This window comes from Haliotis rubra, unplaced genomic scaffold, assembly GCF_003918875.1.
Source record: "Haliotis rubra isolate DU_JTF1 unplaced genomic scaffold, ASM391887v1 Scf1389, whole genome shotgun sequence".
Lineage (NCBI taxonomy): Eukaryota > Metazoa > Mollusca > Gastropoda > Lepetellida > Haliotidae > Haliotis > Haliotis rubra.
In genome coordinates this window covers 33,554-52,385 of record NW_025765324.1, presented here as the reverse complement: position 1 = coordinate 52,385, position 18,832 = coordinate 33,554, and the positions used below count along the sequence as shown (strand labels likewise).

The 18,832-nt window shown below is 40.3% G+C and overlaps 2 protein-coding genes across 3 annotated transcripts; one reads left to right on the top strand and one right to left on the bottom strand.

The window, feature by feature from the left end:
• Positions 1-997: 997 nt before the first annotated feature.
• LOC124268517 (PC-esterase domain-containing protein 1A-like) lies at positions 998-12,128 on the top strand. Of its 2 annotated transcripts, none has more exons than XM_046703502.1 (5): positions 998-1,081; positions 2,027-2,108; positions 3,825-3,904; positions 5,460-5,692; positions 9,866-12,128. In XM_046703502.1, exons 2-5 carry the CDS (start codon positions 2,033-2,035, stop codon positions 10,662-10,664), a joined length of 1,188 nt encoding a protein of 395 aa, XP_046559458.1. In that variant the 5' UTR covers positions 998-1,081; positions 2,027-2,032; the 3' UTR covers positions 10,665-12,128. The 2 variants fall into 2 exon arrangements, with proteins under 2 accessions (XP_046559458.1, XP_046559459.1); XM_046703503.1 differs by lacking the exon at positions 998-1,081 and adding an exon at positions 1,229-1,334.
• A 329-nt stretch (positions 12,129-12,457) lies between these two features.
• Positions 12,458-13,087, bottom strand: LOC124268526 (keratin-associated protein 19-2-like). Its single transcript, XM_046703512.1, has 2 exons — positions 12,748-13,087; positions 12,458-12,497 (listed from the first exon to the last, which is right to left on the bottom strand). Exons 1-2 carry the CDS (start codon positions 13,049-13,051, stop codon positions 12,481-12,483), a joined length of 321 nt encoding a protein of 106 aa, XP_046559468.1. The 5' UTR covers positions 13,052-13,087; the 3' UTR covers positions 12,458-12,480.
• Between the last annotated feature and the right edge of the window lie 5,745 nt (positions 13,088-18,832).

The window sequence follows — 18,832 nt, the reverse complement described above, 5'->3', positions numbered from 1 at the left end:
TTGATAAGAAAGTATCAGACAATAACATAAACTTAAATATATAATTTAATGAAGCAAACCTAGATTACACATCTCACTTGTGCCTAATTCAAATGGGATTAATTGTTACTTGCAAAACTATAAATATTCAGGCACTTAACGAGTCTACATTGATAAACTCATGGACACGAATAAGGGAACACATGAAAGTACAAGTGTTCCTTTATTCTTTTCCAAGTTTTCCTCACAAGGTATGTATTGCACTGTGAGTGGAATTAAATAAAGGAACACTTGTACTTTCATGTGTTCCCTCATTCATTTCTATGAGTATATTTACAGATATTGCACTGTAACAGTGAAAGTTGTAAAACTTTGAAATTGAAGCGAAAGGTCAAGTGTATGCATAGTTTTCTTTCAACAATCAACAGCAATTATAGTTATTGCTTTTCAAATTTCGGTCCCACAGTTGGCACACAGAGAACCGGTCTTCTTTCTAACCGATTTGGATATTTTATATGTTAGTTGGTGCTGAGCCAATATCTCATATATCTCATATCAGTCACATGAAAAAAACATAAAAGATCGAGTTTTTAAGTTCTACACCGATAGAAAAGAGATGATTTTAAAGTATTCTGACACACTTCCCGGAAATTGGGTAACATCGTTAAATACATCCTAGTATTTAGTTTGTTTCAATTTTCAGCATGTAAGACCATTATGTATTAATTTATTTGTGAGAGTTATTGTTCTTCACTGAGATGCATTACGTTGAAGATTGACGCACAGTCTCCGTTCCGAACCTTGTGTCCACTGTGCTATTCCTATTCAAAACTGAAATCTCCCATATTCTGCTTTTTCTAAAAAAGACAAGACAGGTCACCTAAGTTTGGTAAAACAAAACTTGAATATATTCCTGAGTAATTTGTAACGTAAAGTTCGTATGTCAATGTTTGTAATGGAACAGCGGTCCAAGATGAATGACAGGTGACACTCACTATCCCTCGCTCCCTGCTGTCAAAATGGACTCTTCCAAGGTTATATCATCCGAACTTCTTTCGATGTTCGTAAATCCCAAAGAAACGAGTGACATCACATACAATAGGTAAGTAAATCCGTGTATGTGTGCTGTTCCACTTGTTGAAATATGCATGCTGTTCTAATTGTTGTCAGCGCTACCAGCGCCAGTTTAATGAGATCAAAGTATACAATGCTAAACACCAATGAAGCCTTGTTGCCAAAGTGCGTCCATGGGCTACCCAAGGCCTGTCAGTGTCATACTGACAGTACACAATTTGTGTTTTTGAACATATTCAAATGTCGGTTGCGATTGTCTCTTACGTTAATCCACTTTGCAGGTAAGAGAAGAGGACTTGTGAACGTTTTTTAGCTTACGCGATAGTTTTAGAAGTTGCTTTTGATAGTTAGTTTTCCAGCCAGTCGTCTGTCATCAGAAAGACTGTCGACCACTTGGCATGCTGCCACTCGTCGTCTTTATGGCTGACAATTTGGAGCCTACATTTTCCCTTGAATTACTGGGAATTGTCATGATTACACAGTCACTGACTTACAACAAAATGTTAGTAATGTTTTCTCTCAAAATCGAGTGATTTTAAATCCTACTGTTTCACATAGGCGACAGGCGATCAGTTGACCGGGAACCGCCTGAATACTTGACCGATTTGATCTGTCGGGTTAGTTTTAGTTGAATATGAACAGGCGACAGTAGCAGTTTCACATTGGTGTATACTTTAGGGCATGTACAGATAACTACTTTCTGCAAAGGAAACACTTATTTTTGGTTTTATATTGGGCAAGGTAGATAGTTATTCCTTGTCTTTTTATGATTTTGTATCAAAATTAGGAGAATCATAAATGGTGTTTATTTATTTAAATTACGAATCCTAATATTTCCGGAATTATGTATTTTCCTGTGGTTCATTACGTTGATCTCATTGTAAGGACGTATGAAACTACACAATCCTTAGGTGTTTTAATTAAAGTGAAACCTGCAACTTCAGAATCAGATACTTTGTAATATTTGTTTCAGGTAGCCATGGGGGACATATTCTTTCGCCAGGATGCAGAGAAACTCTTTTACAACAAGTTTGTGGTCATTATTGGGGACTCAAGTAAGTGTTCCCACCATATATACTGCAATCAATGTCCAAACTAAACCATGAAAGCCAGGGGGTCCTTGACATGACGCTTACAGAAACAGTTCAAAACATTTTTGGCCTTCTTGAACTGAAGAGCAGCACAGAGTGCTGTTGTTACGAAGAGATCTCAGCACCAAGGTGATTGTAACTCCCATACCTAAACATAGACCTAAGACAGTTGTAGGACGCAATTCTGGTTAGTGTCTCTGTATATGTTAGTGAAACCCTGCTGAAGAGTGACTCACAGAAAAAGAACAAATCTGAAACTCTTCTATAGAGATAGGGACACTGTTGAAGAACAAATCTGAAATACTGCAATAGAGTGACTCTCTGTAGTAGAACAAATCTGAAATACTGCAATAGAGTGACTCTCTGTAATAGAACAAATCTGAAATACTGAAGTAGAGTGAGTGACTCTGTAAAAGAACAAATCTGAAACCCTGCTATAGAGTGACTCACTGTAAAAGAACAAATCTGAAACCCTGCTATAGAGTGACTCTCTGTAAAAGAACAAATCTGAAACCCTGCTATAGAGTGACTCACTGTAAAAGAACAAATCTGAAACCCTGCTATAGAGTGACTCTCTGTAAAAGAACAAATCTGAAACCCTGCTATAGAGTGACTCACTGTAAAAGAACAAATCTGAAACCCTGCTATAGAGTGGCTCTCTGTAGTAGAACAAATCTGAAATACTGAAGTTGAGTGACTCTCTGTAAAAGAACAAATCTGAAACCCTGCAATAGAGTGACTCTCTGTAGTAGAACAAATCTGAAATACTGAAGTTGAGTGACTCTCTGTAAAAGAACAAATCTGAAACCCTGCTATAGAGTGACTCTCTGTAAAAGAACAAATCTGAAACCCTGCTATAGAGTGACTCACTGTAAAAGAACAAATCTGAAACTGTCATAGAGTTTGTAGACAAACTCTGTCTGACAAAGACTACTGTATTGCTACAAATCAGAAACCCTGCTATGTCACTCACTGTAATTTCAACAAATCTGAAACCTGTTAGAGTGACTCACTGTAATAGAACAAATCTGAAACCCTAATGAGTGACTCACTGTAAAGAAAGTCATTGAGACCCTGCTTTAGATGGTGAGGACCAAAGCAAAATACTGTTAGCTATAATCAGAAACTCCTATACAGAAGGAATTTATTATTCCCAAAAGAAAGTCATTGATTTTATAATGCTATCCTGAAAGAATTGGAGACAAATAGGTCTTCAGCAACCCATAATAGAGTGACTTGCCATAAATAAAGGTGACTATCTTGTCGTAAGAGGCTATAGAGTTAACGGGATCGAAACCCTGCTATAGGTCAGTTTAAAGAACAAATGACTTGGTTGACACTCCGCTGTCATCGGTTCCCCCGCCTTGCGCAGATCGATGCTCATGCTGTTGATCACTGGATTGTCTGGTCCAGACTCGATATATTTACAGACCGCCATATAGCTGGAATATTGCTGAGTGCGGCGTAAAACTAAACTCACTCACTCACTCCACTCCTGATTTGGACCTTAGAGTCGTCCACAGTCATCAGGTGAGAGGCTGAAGGCCACCCCTTATCTATAACTGTATGTGGTAGAAGAATGTAGTGCTTTGAACATAAAGTGAGAAGTTGACTAGGCTGCTCAAGGGTTGTAAGTGGTAGCTTAAATGATACAAATACCCATGTTATTGTTTCCTGCAGTACAGCGAGCTGTGTACAAGGATATGGTGCTGCTGCTCCAGAAGAACCGATACCTGTCTGATAGCAACCTCCGCAACAAGGTAACCATTGCCTGACCATACCTGACCATACCTGACATGCCCACAGAAGATGCTGGCTTTGAATAGCTGCCTAGCAACTGTTGCTGGTAGTTTGTTGATCACTGTCTGTATTCCAGGATGTAATAAAGCAGTCTGTAAATAATATAGTCTTGACCGCACAATCAAGTGATTAGTAGAGTGAGCATTGATGTCCGCAGGTGGCATACGATGGCATGCTTAAATCAGGTTAGAGGGCTTGACCACCAGATGCAGTTAGTCACCTCTTGTGACAAGCATAGATTCCTGAGAGCAATTCTACCTTGCACCTTTACTGGTTGAGGAACCCGTGAAGATCCAGGTTAGAATTGATCTTCAGTAACCCATGCTTGTCGTAAGAGGCGACTAACGGGATCGGGTGGTCAGGCTTGCTGACTTGGTTGACACATGTCATCGGTTACCAATTGCGCAGATCGATGCTCATGCTGTTGATCACTGGATTGTCTGGTCCAGATTCTATTATTTACAGACCACTGCTATATAGCTGGAATATTGCTGAGCACAGCGTAAAACTAAACTCACTCACTCACTCACTACTGGTCTAGGCTTGTAAGATATGTAAGCTTCCTTGACATTGTTGAAAGCCATTGTAACCCGATTGTGTGGATCATTCCTCACAATATTGGATCACTGGATTGTCTGGTCCAGACTCATATATTTAAAAGCTGTTGTGATAGGACTGGGATAATGGAGAGTGTAGCATTGAAGAAACTTGAGATGACTTAGACATGAAGGGCAATACAATGTCTGGGTAGTTTGTGTTGTGTTCTAACAGGTGATTTTCTTTGCAGACCAAGTTATGGTCAAATGGATTTTGGATGTAATTGACACTTTGATGATAATGAGATACAATCTTTCCCATATGTTTTGGATTTAATAGGCAACTAAATGAATTGGACTAGCATGTCAATGTTTGTCATTTGAACTGTTTAGCATAGAGAACCGTTTTTTTTTGTTGTTGATAGAACTGATAATTTCAGACAACAATAAGACAAGCAAAAACATCAATATTGAACCAACTCATCAACAACAACTTGAAAATATGACTTGAAATATCAGCTGACTTTAAGACATTGATATCTGTCAGAAACTTTATAGATGACAACTTCTTGTTTATTGCATAGTGTGACGTTTTGGTGTAGCTTTTAGCTTGATAATGGTGTAAAAATCTACACCAAACCGTAGTTTGTCATCCATAATGTTGTATGCTCCATTATCTGCTTCTTCCTTTACAGTTCTGACCGGTGAAGGTTTGGGTTAGAATATTGATCTTCAGTAACCCATGCTTGTTGTAAGAGGTGACTAACAGGATCGGGTAACACATGTCATCGGTTCCCAATTGCGCAAATCGATGCTCATGCTGTTGATCACTGGATTGTCCATTCCAGACTCGATTATTTACAGACTGCCACCATATAGCTGGAATATTGCTGAATGCGGTGTAAAACTAAACTCACTCACTCACTCACTCCTTTACAATTCTTGTATTCTCTACCTGTGAACTTTCACCTGTATGCAGGGTGAGATGACCTTTGAGAGGGATGAGCTGATCGAGGAAGGGAAGAAGGGCAAGATGAGTAATGGCATCAACTACCGTGAGGTGCGACAGTACCTGTCGGACTACCACCTCGTCCGATTCTACTTTGTATGCCGCTGCTACAACGCTTACATGGAGAGCATTCTGGCTGACCTGAGTGATGAACCAAGGCCTGATATTGTGATCCTCAACTCCTGTCTGTGGGATATCAGCAGGTATGCTTTTGACAACCTGTGGGGGTAGCCTAGTGGTTAAAACGATTGCTCATCACACCAAAGACCTGGGTTTGATTCCCCACATGGGTACAAGGTTGATGTACAGTGTGATTACATTACTAATAGCTACTAATAGATAATGGTATGAAGTGAGATGGACAAAGAGTTGGGGCCTCTTAATCTTGATTGGTCTTGATTATTGCATCCATTGCAGTAAAGAAGTTGTCTGTCCATAAGTATGCTGTTTTAGAAATATACTGTATTTTTACTTTGTATCCTTCTGACTAGTGTAAATAGGCACAGATCCCATGTCTGAAAGCTATCCCATATATATTACTTATGTTACATTTGACCACTTTCTAGATAGGGCCCGTAAGTAGGTCATAGCACTTTGCGAGCGTTAGTACTCCTGGGGACAAACAACGTACACTTGGTCCGGTCTGGTAAAGTCGTATTTGGCGGTCTCGCAATTTGGAACCAGAACTGGTTCTTGAATATACGCTTGTTACTGGAAATCTTGTACAGGAAGTAAGCTGGTCCCCATCCCGCATATCGCAAGTTGGCACATGCAAAGGGAGCCGAGAACCAGCTTAGTACTGGGAGTAGTGCCTCTAGCATTGTGTATTCATAGTTTTTACACAAGTCAGAGAGGAAACAAAGTATGTGATCTAGACTACCAGTTGTCCGGCTTCCATGTGGTTGAGTTTGATAGATCTCTGCCTTTGTGTGCTGGGGATTAGGTGGGACTCAACCTAACAAAAGCACTAGAATATGTACTTTACTGGGAAAGTGTAATCCAAAATATAATGTGTTACATTTTACCACTTTTTATCCCACCGGCATGTAATGCGGTGGGATATAGTCGTCGCCTCGTCCGTCTGTCCGTCCGTCTGTCCGTCTGTCCGTCTGTCCGTCCGTCTGTCCGTCCGTCCGTAATCATTTTGTTTCCGGAGCATAACTCAAAAACCGTTCGATATTTTTCAACCCAAATTGGTAGATATGTCAAACATAACCTAAGGTGGTGCCTTTTGCTATTTACAGATTATTGTCATTTTTATTTTTCTCGGTTTCCATGGAAACGTTTTGGACTTAGTCTTAAAGAAGGGTGGGCTTCGTTTCCGGAGCATAACTCAAGAACTGTTCAGTATTTTTCAACAAAACTTGGTAGATATATCAAACAGATCCTAAAGTGGTGCCTTTTGCTATTCACAGATTTTTTGGCATTTATGTTTTTCCGGTTTCCATGGAATGCGATTCGGACTTAGTCCCAAAAGTGAGGGTGGGGCTTCGTTTCGAGACATAACTCAAGAACCGTTTAATATTTTTTCAACAAAACTTGGTAGATGTATGAAACAGAACCTTACAGTGGTGCCTTTTGCTATTTGCAGATTTTTTGGCATTTTATTTTTCCGGTTTCCATGGAAACATTTTGGACTTAGTCTCAAAAGTAAGGATTGCTTTGTTTCGGAGCATAACTCAAGAACCGTTTAATATATTTCAACAAAACTTGGTAGATATATCAAACACATCCTAAAGTTGTGCCTTTGCTATTTGCAGATTTTGGCATTTTATTTTTTCCGGTTTCCATGGAAACGATTCGGACTTAGTCCCAAAAGTGAGGGTGGAAGCCGTTTCGGAGCACTTCTCGAAAACTTCTCAATATCTTTCAGCAAAACTTGGCAGATATGTGAGGCAGATCTTGAAGTGGTGCCTTTTGCTATTTGCAGATATTTGTGATTTATTATTTTTTTGGTTTCCATGGAAATGATTCAGACTTAGTCTCAAAAGGAAGGGCCGGGTTTCGTTTCCGGAGCATAACTCAAGAACCGTTTAATATTTTTCAACAAGACTTGGTAGATATATCAAACAGAACCTTAAGTGGTGCCTTTTGCTCTTCACAGATTTTTGGTATTTTTATTTTTCCCGGTTTCCATGGAAACGATTCGGACTTTATCCCAAAAGTGAGGGGTGGGCTTTGTTTCCGGAGCATAACTCAAGAACCATTCAAAACATTTCAACAAAACTTGGTAGATATATCAAACAGATCCTAAAGTTGTGCCTTTTGCTATTTGCAGATTTTGGCATTTTTATTTTTCTTGGTTTCCATGGAAACATTTTTGGACTTAGTCTCAAAAGTAAGGATTGCTTTTCGTTTCGAGCACAACTCAAAAACCGTTATAATATATTTCAACAAAACTTGGTAGATATATCAAACACATCCTAAAGTTGTGCCTTTTGCTATTTGCAGATTTTGGCATTTTTATTTTCGGTTTCCATGGAAACGATTCGGACTTAGTCCCAAAAGTGAGGGGTGGGCTTCGTTTCCGGAGCACAACTCAAAAACATCTCGATATCTTTCAGCAAAACTTGGCAGATATGTGAGGCAGATCCCAAAGTGGTGCCTTTTGCTATTCGCAGATTTTTGTCATTTATTTTTTTCATGATTTCCATGGAAACGATTTGCACTTAGTCTAAAATCAAGCTGGACTTAAAGTAACTGTCAGATGATTTGTTCTTTCAAAGATGTGGAGGCCGGGGGGATATGCCATCTTCTGATGACTCTTGTTAAATGGCATTGTGCTTTCATAGTGATTAAATTATGTCACCACTGTAGCCTACTCTTGTAACCGGTCTCAACCAAGTGTAGACCGCCTCCGTGGTGTAGTGGTTAGAGCGTCCGCCCAGAGAGCGGAAGGTCGCGGGTTCGATCCCCGACCGCGTCATACCACAAGACGTTAAAGTATGGTACTTGTTGGTCCCTGCCTGGCGTTCGGCATTAATTGGTACAGCAAGGACTGGTCGGCTCGGAGTCAGTATACTGTGTCTGAGTGGGGTATTCATGCTTCACTGCGGCATGGTATCTCAGTGGGCTAGCACTATAAAACCAGCTTAAGTCTGGGCTATTACAAGCAGCCGCACATACACATACACATACACATGCATGCACGTCGTCATATGAGCGAAATATTCTCAAGCACGACGTTAAACCCAATTTCACCTCACCTCAACCAAGTGTAACTTAGATGATGATTGTCAATCTTAAAGTATTGTGTGATAATGATAATGCTTATGAATCTAGGCCTTGAAGAGCCTTGGGTTGAAAGGGTCATAAGAGGCAACTGAATTTGGCGGTCAGTGGTAATCTTGGTTAGAATATTTCTCATCAACCCTTGTTTGTCCAAAGAGGCAGTTAACAGGACTTGGTGACTTCGCTGATTAAATGTATTTGTTATGTCAGCTGTGTAGATCGATGCTCATGAAGTCTGTCACTGATTATTTAGAAAATGCTGTCATATATCTGGAATGCGGCTGAGTGTGACATTAACTAACCAACAAACTTGTATAATTCATCTTTAACTAGCATAGTTTTTTACCACCCACACCGAACTAAATGGCTGTGATTTGGTGAGGGTCTTTTTAGTGTCTGACCAAGTAAATACTAGTAATTCACTGATACATCGGGTCATATCCAGAAATGATTGTTATCCTAACATGAATACTACAATCTTAAAATATTCTTGTTAAGTGTTCAACCACCTCATCCTTCACAGATAATGATAAGCTGTTCGTTTGTGGGTTTGTGTGTGATCTAATGCCACACTTTGCAGTATAACTTCTTTAAGTGGCATTTAGAAGCTGGTATAATTTCATGGATAGACAACTTCTTTTTTGCAATAGATGTGCTGTTTCAGTGTATATTCTAACATCGTTATCACTTGCTTGATAACAGTGTTAGCATCTACACTTGGCTGTATTCCAGTGACATCATAAAGCCTGTAATTATTATAATTAAAGGGGCACTAATCCCAAGCTTTACCCAGGCTGTCTATAGCTGCCAGAGAGGTCTCATTAGCTGCCCTTGGTCGATTTGCTGGTCAACATTAAAAATACAACAAAGGCAACAACCAGTCTTGGAGAAATACAAAGGTCTGTGTCCCTTTAAGTCCAAACCATACAATCCATTTATTGATGTCATGAGCAAAGATCTTTACCAATGGTGTATGATGACATGCAAGCAACCAGGTCACCCTGCCCGACTACCTCATCTGTTACGTTGTCCAGCTTTGGTTGCTTGGGACCTGTACAGACCAAGAGCTGCCACACTTAGTGACCTGTTCAGTGATTGTGTGCAAATGTATGTGTTTGGTTAGATCATACGTTTCTGTGTTGCAGGTATGGTGTGAAAGCTATCGATGAGTACAAAGAGAACCTGAAGACATTGTTCAGGCGGTTCAAGGAGGTGCTGCCTGCTGACTCTCTGGTCATCTGGAACACTACACTTCCCATTTCAAAGAATGCTCGGGGTGGTTTCATAATCCCTGAGATTGAATTCATGAACTCCACTCTGCGTTTGGACATCCTGGAAGCCAACTATTATGCAGCCAAGGTTGTGGTTGAAAATGACTTTGATGTTCTTGACCTGCATTACTTCCTGCGGTATCAGCTTCACCGCCGTGCCGATGACGGCATACACTGGGACATGACAGCTCATCGGCGCATTACCAACCTGCTGCTGACTCACATCTCGGATGCCTGGGGCTTCCATCTCCCTGGCAATGTCCAGAAAAACCAGGAAAAGAACCCGGAGATATTTCGTTTTGGATGTAACACCATTCCTTCCCGAGCATTGCCTCAGGTTTTGAACAGACAGGAACAGCCTGTTCGGCCCCAACGTCGCCCACTAAACCTTGATGTGAACCGAATGTTGAAGGACATCAACCCCATGAACATAAACCGTGGCACTCTAAACAGACAGACAATGGACACCAACAGGAAGCTGAGAAATGATTGTGGGTATGGCCAAATCATGGATAACAGCAGCTTTGTGACAGACCTTGGATCCAGGGACAACTTCCAGTGGCATCCCTACAGCAACAACAACTTTGAACAGATGGCTCGGCATGTGGACTTCAACCGTTGTCGGTACCAGCCTTACAATGGTGGACAGAGACGCAGGATCAGGCGGCAATAATTGCTGACATTATCACAAAACAGAAACACCAGATGTTGCCAATAGACATTATCAAACACCAGCAGATATTATCTTGAAACATGACCAGACATTGTGATAACAAGATATGCCAATCAGTCTGGCTGTTGAATCTGGGAAACATCTGACTGACTTTCCAGTGCCTTGGTTGTGTCTTGTACTCGTGAATTCTCTGTAGATGGGTTGTCTGCAGATGGTTGTCTGCAGATGGGTTGACTGCTGATGGGTTGTCTGCAGATGGGTTAACTGCAGATGGGTTGTCTGCAGATGGGTTGTCTGCAGATGGGTTGACTGCAGATGGGTTGTCTGCAGATGGGTTGTCTGCAGATGGGTTGTCTGCAGATGCGTTGACTGCAGATGGGTAGACTGCAGATGCGTTGACTGCAGATGGGTTATCTGCAGTTGGTTGTCTGTAGATGGGTTGTCTGCAGATGGTCTGTAGATGTGTTGACTGCAGATGGGTTGTCTGTAGATGGGTTGTCTGCAGATGGGTTGTCTGCAGATGTGTTGACTGCAGATGGGTTGTCTGTAGATGGGTAGATGGGTTGTCTGCAGATGGGTTGTCTGCAGATGGGTTGTCGATGTTGTCTCAGGGTTTGCACACACTATAGTGCTAAAGAAGAGTCAAAGTTTTTAAGAAAAGGTAACAGCAGATCGAAATCGATATCGAAAAATGTTAGACTTACCAAATGTTTCTTGGATGGTTAGAGTGGGTAGGCCATATTTTGTTTGTGTGTATACATTGTATTTGTTGATCAGGTTAACAAGACAAACATTGGATATATCTGGGGGTGTTATGAAGAAATATTCGTTATCTCAGAGAAAGGCTTTAAGTGGTAGTGTTGTGTTGGAACTGAAACTACAGGTTTACTTTGGATTTGAACAGTTATTTAAACAAATTAACTGATAGCTTTTTGTTCTATGTTTTGTTCCATATTACTAAATTCAATAATAATAGAGTGTTTAAGTCAGTAAACATGTCAGTTGCTGCCTGAAGAAATAGGTAGACGAAAAGTATTAATTTATTTCATATCTTACATCAATATTTAATATCATTTTTAAATGGTGCATGGAGTGCCTTTTAATTATTATTGTGTTACACAATGCAATTTCAGTGCTTGTTCCTGTCATGTGTTAGAAATCTTTTAGTTGCTTTTGGCCTGTTTACTTCATTTTGCAGGACTGAGGCTGTTGTGGATCAAGGGAGAGAACTCCTATACTGTTTACCTTGCTCAGGCCTATTCTTTTCAACAATTGTTTGATAAATATATAATCAGTATATTAGCCTCCACACTACTGCATGTTGGTTCCTCATTTGTCAAACATTTTAGAAACAACATTTCATTAGTTATCATGATAAACCATCTCCGATGCTTTAGAATACTGCTGTTGAACTTGTCCAGTCTTTCTGAAATATTATAAAGTAAATAAATTGTTCCAATTTGCGATCATGGCTTTGTCATTTTCAATGTCATTATGACACAATTGTGAGTAAATGTTGTTTTATGTAGCAGTCAGTCGTATTTGACGAGTATGGGTCCATCCATTGATGAGGGGCGGTGGGGTATTCCCGAGTGTGGGTCCATTTATTGATGAAATGAAATTAATTCACTCAACTGCCAATCTCTTTCTCTATCAAGAAACCTAGATGGCTTGGCCATTTTGTGAATTTTCAGTTCAGCTTTAAGATTTCCCAAACAAAGCACAAATCGTTTGTATTTCAAGTTTTATTGAACCAATTGTATTGTCATGAGTATACAAAATAAATAGTCTTCTTCACACTGCAGGTGACAGTAACTCAGTAGTAGCCGATTCCTGAAACAGAAAAAATAGTTACATATAAAATTGGGATTTATGGAAAAGTAACATGGAAATGTTGAAACTGCTTGCACCATAAACTATACCAAGCATTTCAAACAGCTGACAACAGTTTTACAGATGTTTATCAACTGACAACAGCTTATTTGCATAAAATAGTACTAATAAATACATGATATCATTTTATACAAGTGAAGTTTAAAATGGGATAACAGAAGAAAGAATGACAGCATGTGTTGTGAAATACCTTTTCCTAGTCCGATTCCGTAGCCTGCCATTCCGTAGAGACCACCATGGCCTCCAAGTCCTCCAAGTCCTCCATACAGACCTCCCATGCCGTATCCGTATTTGCCTCCGTACAGACCGCCCATTCCTCCGTACAGACCGCCATAGCCTCCGTAAAGACCTCCCTGCATTCCACCTATTCCGTAGCCTATTCCGCCCATTCCTCCATACAACCCAGCCATTCCATATGCTCCATACAGACCGGTTGGCTCAGCAAAGGCGGTAACAGCCAGGCAGGCAACAAGGACGGCGACTATCTTCATCATTTTGAGTATCTGTTCAGTAACATAAAAATCATCTTCAAGACAGGAAAACAACATGTTATCATTACTCGTCTGGAGAATTGACTTCACGCCACTCCTAATGAATAATGTTATCATTTTTTTATTTCATGTGCATCCACATACTTCCAAATGTACAGATGCCTTACTTATTCGCACTTTGATGAATTGGACCAATGTAAAGTTGATAAAGGAGAGTTGTGCAGCAGAAGAACGACAACTTCAAGGTATACATATTTACCACAGCAAACCTTGAAACGGTACTTACAGTTTGGTGTTAACGCGTATCTGTGTCTTAACAGCAGGTGATTAAGAGATGATAGAATACCTTTTCCCTCTCCTTTATATACAACTGGTGGACTATATGTGATTGATTTACCTTGGGCTGGCCACTTCCAGGTAAGCAACACACCTTAACGTTAATGATGTAAGCTGATCATTTGTTTTCGCCTCAACGGGTCTGCCTGAGGTTATCACCCTGAGGGTGGACATGTGTGTTGGTATACATGAACATTCATTTCGGGAGTAGAGGGCGGTATATAATAGAGTGCTCCTCTCTCTCTCTATCACTCACTCTCTCATTCTCTCTCTCTCTTTCTCTCTCTCCCTCTCTCTCTCCTTCTCTCTCTGTCTCTCTCTCTCTCTCTAGCAGTATCACTACGTTTGATGCTGCAGTCAATCCACACGATGACCGCCTGCTTACTACTCTGCAGAAATCCCAACAGCATGATATTCACCCTGAATGTCAACAATCCCACGACTATACTGGCTGTATGTTACATACATGTACAGGTATCTATTTTACCAAAATGGACTGTCACTAACAATAGTCACTACTCGCATTTATACATGAACATTCATTTAGGAAGTAGAGGGCGGTATATAATAGGGCGAAAGGTGTCTCTTCCTATCTTTCTCCTCTCTCTACGGCATGGTTTAACTGCATTTAAACAACTTCCAGTTACCCAACGTTTAACCAGTATTAAGCAAATATTAGATAGTAGTTTGGGAGCTGTGTATCCATTACACATGTAATGGAGCAATGTAAAATCAGACATTATGACATATTTGCCTGAGACGAAATTACAAAATACGGGACAATTGAAGCAACGCGCTAGTACAGCGTCGCCACACTACAGCAGTATCACTGTGCTACAAGGGGTCAATATGCAAACATCTACGTGTAATACTGCAGCCTGTCCACACGATGACTGCATGCTTACTATACTGCAGAAATCCCAATACCCTAATATTCTCCCCGAATGTTAACAATCTCACCACACTGAAACAAAATACTACAATAGCTTTATTTCCCAAATGTTATATATAAGGCTCTGCCTGGGGTTATTACCTACCCTAAGGGCATACAAGAGTGTTGGTATACATGAACAGTCACTAAGGCTGCTTCACACTTATTTCGAATTTACAGCAATCGAGGAGAATCGGCCAGAAAAAAATAGTTCCAAAAATTCGAACCGCATTCGTGAGACAATTTTTTCAAGCTTTGCTATCTGACGTTTCTGTGACAGATGGTGACGTTTTTATGCGATTCGGCGGTGTTCTGATGACGGCAGGGCTCATTTGAAGAGCATTCGGGACATTCTGAATGCATTCCAGGTGTATTCGAGGTACATTGGAGCTGTATTTCAACTTCAATCGAAATGTTCCGATACATTTGAAGAATATTTGAACTCCAGCAGCAATCAAGATACATTCCGACTCATTCGAGGCATTCTGACAGGATTTGAAGTGGCTTGTCTTTTCTATTCTCCCTCGAATATGTTCAGATTACTTAGAATGCAGTCAGAATGCAGTAAGAATACTTAGAATGCAGTTCGAATGCACCTCAAAAGCCGGTCGATATTTTTCCACTTCGAATGTACCTCGAAAGTTTTGAACATGTTCAAAACATTCGGGCATATTACATGAATTGACCCGAATAGTTGGAATGCATTCGGAATGCAGTAAGAAGTTTTAGAATTCAGTTCGAATTTCCATGAATCTCCAGAAATTTTCATTCCGACAGCATTCCGGCTCATTCCGCCGTAATTGTGTGACGGGGGTCTTAGGAAGTAGAGGGCGGTATGTAATAGAGCATCTCGATCAGGGCTTCTGAGGCACCAGCGGATGAGTAGTTTTCTGGCAATGTTAGACTCTACCCTATTCGTGGGATTCACTCCTGGTACAAGAATTTTCTCTCGGAGTGGCAGTTCCTTAAGCCTTAGATTCGAACTTGGCCCCGTTGACACGTTGTTATCAGGCTCGACACCAGCGGCAGTCGAAGTCAACTTTCTGTCCCCTCGCTAATTTCAATGAACCGAAGACGGACATTTTACTCCGCTTCATAAACTATTTTATGGAACCGTTTTTGAGGTCATAGTCTTCATTGTTTTTGTCACCTTCTTTAAAGATACTTTCGTCTAAGTAGATGATACTTTCATCTACGTTGAAGACACTTTTATCTACGTAAGTGATTACCCGTGAAGATCCAGGTATGAATTCCAGAGTCGATTATTTACAGATAGCTGGAATATTGCTGGGTGCAGCGTTAAACTAAACTCACTCTCTTTCCCGGGTCTGAATTGGACTTCATCAACACATGCTGTGACCACGAGATTGGGTGGTCACAGGCTCGCCGCCTTGGTTGATGCATGACATCGTATTACAGATGCGTAGATCGATGCCCATGAAGTGAGTCTCTGGTCCACACAATATCTGGTCCATACTCGATTATTTAGAGACAGCAGTCACATGGTTGTGCACAATATTGCTGAGTGCGGTGTTGAACTAAAACAAACAAGATACTTTCATCTACATAGAAGATCCCTTCTTTTACGTAGAAGAAACTTTCATCTACATATGTGATATTATAACCATGTGCATCGTTACTGATACCGCTATGTTGTTTTGTGAGTGAGTGAGTGAGTGAGTATGATTTTACGCCGCTTTTAGCAATATTCCAGCAATATCACGGCGGGAGACACCAGAAATTGTTACTGATACCGCTATATTGTTTTGTGAAGATACGACCTTTGTTGGAGAGATAGTTGGAATATAGTTTTCATATGTGTTGTCTTTTGTCCTTTTCTGTATTTTTTTAGGGCTCCATGCCTGAAAGGCAGGAGTCCTATTGTAATCGTTCGATTTATTATTTATTAGTATCATTATTCCGCCGTTTTTTGTTCCAATCATACTAAAAAAACAGAGGTCAGAATCTCATCACAAAAACAACAAGGTGTACCTGTTCCTGAAGCTTACCACAAACATCTCTAGGTTCAAGGTTCAAGGTTCAAGGACAAAGGGCAGATAATTCAAAATTGATTTTAATAATTCAATTTCAGGTCAAAATATAGCTGAGAGCAGCGATGTAGGCTCCGTGTTCTATATGTGAATTGGTCCTTTAGTACCAGGTTACCCTTTGAGAATTCGGATGATATGAAAGTTATTGTGAGATGGAACATGATTCCAGTGTAGAGATTTACAAATAGAAGTTATGTGATTTGATTTGGATTCAATTTCTTTCACAGCTCATAATAATGGATCATAGAATATAATTTGATACCACGGGAAAAATATTCTTAAGGAACAAGAACCCGTTGTTCCAACTGTCAAGGGCACTTTCTCTTTAGTGGCCTTAGCTGAACCGAACGGTGTTTGCACAGCCCGCTGGTGATACGACTTAATCAATATGGCTCCTTGGCTTCAAGGAATCATGTTTTCCTTTTCTCTCCTTACTCTTACGTGCTACGGGACTGCAGGGGCACCTTGATGATGTTTTGGAAACGCATCTAATTGGTTCTTGAGTTATGATTGGAAGTAAAAACGCCGGAATAATAATACAGTCAGGCCGCCTTAGTCCGGTCCCCAATAATCCGATTCCCTCGCTATCTGAACTGACTCAAGCTGTAACCAATCTTATTTACTGTAGAAACACATCAATTGTTGATTCATTAATCCGATGCTTCAGTCTCCGACTCCGAACATCAATTATCGATAACGGATTAGGTAATTGTACTTGTTTTTGCTTCATTAACCGGCTGTACATACGGCAGACACACAGGTTTATTAAAGTCTCACTCGTAGTACATTACGGCGGAATGAGCCGGAATGCTGTCGGAATGAAAATTTCTGGAGATTCCTGGATATTCGAACTGAATTCTAAAACTTCTTACTGCATTCCGAATGCATTCCAACTATTCGGGTCAATTCATGTAATATAATATGCCCGAATGTTTTGAACATGTTCAAAACTTTCGAGGTACATTCGAAGTGGAAAAATATCGACCGGCTTTTGAGGTGCATTCGAACTGCATTCTAAGTATTCTTACTGCATTCTGACTGCATTCTAAGTAATCTGAACATATTCGAGGGAGAATAGAAAAGACAAGCCACTTCAAATCCTGTCAGAATGCCTCGAATGAGTCGGAATGTATCTTGATTGCTGCTGGAGTTCAAATATTCTTCAAATGTATCGGAACATTTCGATTGAAGTTGAAATACAGCTCCAATGTACCTCGAATACACCTGGAATGCATTCAGAATGTCCCGAATGCTCTTCAAATGAGCCCTGCCGTCATCAGAACACCGCCGAATCGCATAAAAACGTCACCATCTGTCACAGAAACGTCAGATAGCAAAGCTTGAAAAAATTGTCTCACGAATGCGGTTCGAATTTTGGAACTATTTTTTTCTGGCCGATTCTCCCCGATTGCTGTAAATTCGAAATAAGTGTGAAGCAACCTTAAGTGACTGTTCATGTATACCAACACTCTTGTATGCCCTTAGGGTAATAACCCTAGGCAGAACCTTATATATAACATTTGGGAAATAAAGCTATTGTAGTATTTTGTTTCAGTGTGGTGAGATTGTTAACATTCGGGGAGAATATTAGGGTATTGGGATTTCTGCAGTATAGTAAGCATGCAGTCATCGTGTGGACAGGCTGCAGTATTACACGTAGATGTTTGCATAGTGACCCCTTGTAGCACAGTGATACTGCTGTAGTGTGGCGACGCTGTACTAGCGCGTTGCTTCAGTTGCCCCGTATTTTGTAATTTCGTCTCAGGCACATATATCATAATGTCTGATTTTACATTGCTCCATTACATGTGTAATGGATACACAGCTCCCAAACTACTATCTAATATTTGCTTAATACTGGTTAAACGTTGGGTAACTGGAAGTTGTTTAAATGCAGTTAAACCATGCCGTAGAGAGAGGAGAAAGATAGGAAGAGACACCTTCGCCCTATTATATACCGCCCTCTACTTCCTAAATGAACGTTCATCTATACCAACACACATGTATAGCCTTAGGGTGATAACCTCAGGCAGAACCTTTGAGGCGAATAGAATGATCAGTTTACATCATTAACGTTAAGGTGTGTTGCTTACCTGGAAGTGGCCAGCCCAAGGTAAATCAATCACATATAGTCCACCAATTGTATATATATAGGAGAGGGGGAAAGTATTCTATCATCTCTTATTTTCACCTGCTGTTAAGACACAGATACGTGTTAACACCAAACTGTAAGTACCAGGTCAAGGTATTGCCTGTGGTAAACATGTATACTTTGAAGTTTTCGTTCTTCTGCTGCACACCTCTCCTTTTTCAACTTTTACATTGATCCAATTCATCAAAGTACGAATAAGTAAGGAATATTTACCGTTCTTGTAAATTTTCCAGTATGTGGATGCATATGAAATGACAAATGATAACATTATTCATTAGGAGTGGCGTGAAGTCAATTCTCCAGACGAGTAATGA

Bases quoted from the DNA above. Each gene is read 5' to 3' on its own strand.
- LOC124268526 (XM_046703512.1), bottom strand. From the start codon at position 13,051: ATGATGAAGATAGTCGCCGTCCTTGTTGCCTGCCTGGCTGTTACCGCC.
- LOC124268517 (XM_046703502.1), top strand. From the start codon at position 2,033: ATGGGGGACATATTCTTTCGCCAGGATGCAGAGAAACTCTTTTACAAC. The intron at 2,109-3,824 runs GTAAGTGTTCCC...TGTTTCCTGCAG, and splicing joins GGTCATTATTGGGGACTCAA to TACAGCGAGCTGTGTACAAG. The intron at 3,905-5,459 runs GTAACCATTGCC...ACCTGTATGCAG, and splicing joins ATAGCAACCTCCGCAACAAG to GGTGAGATGACCTTTGAGAG.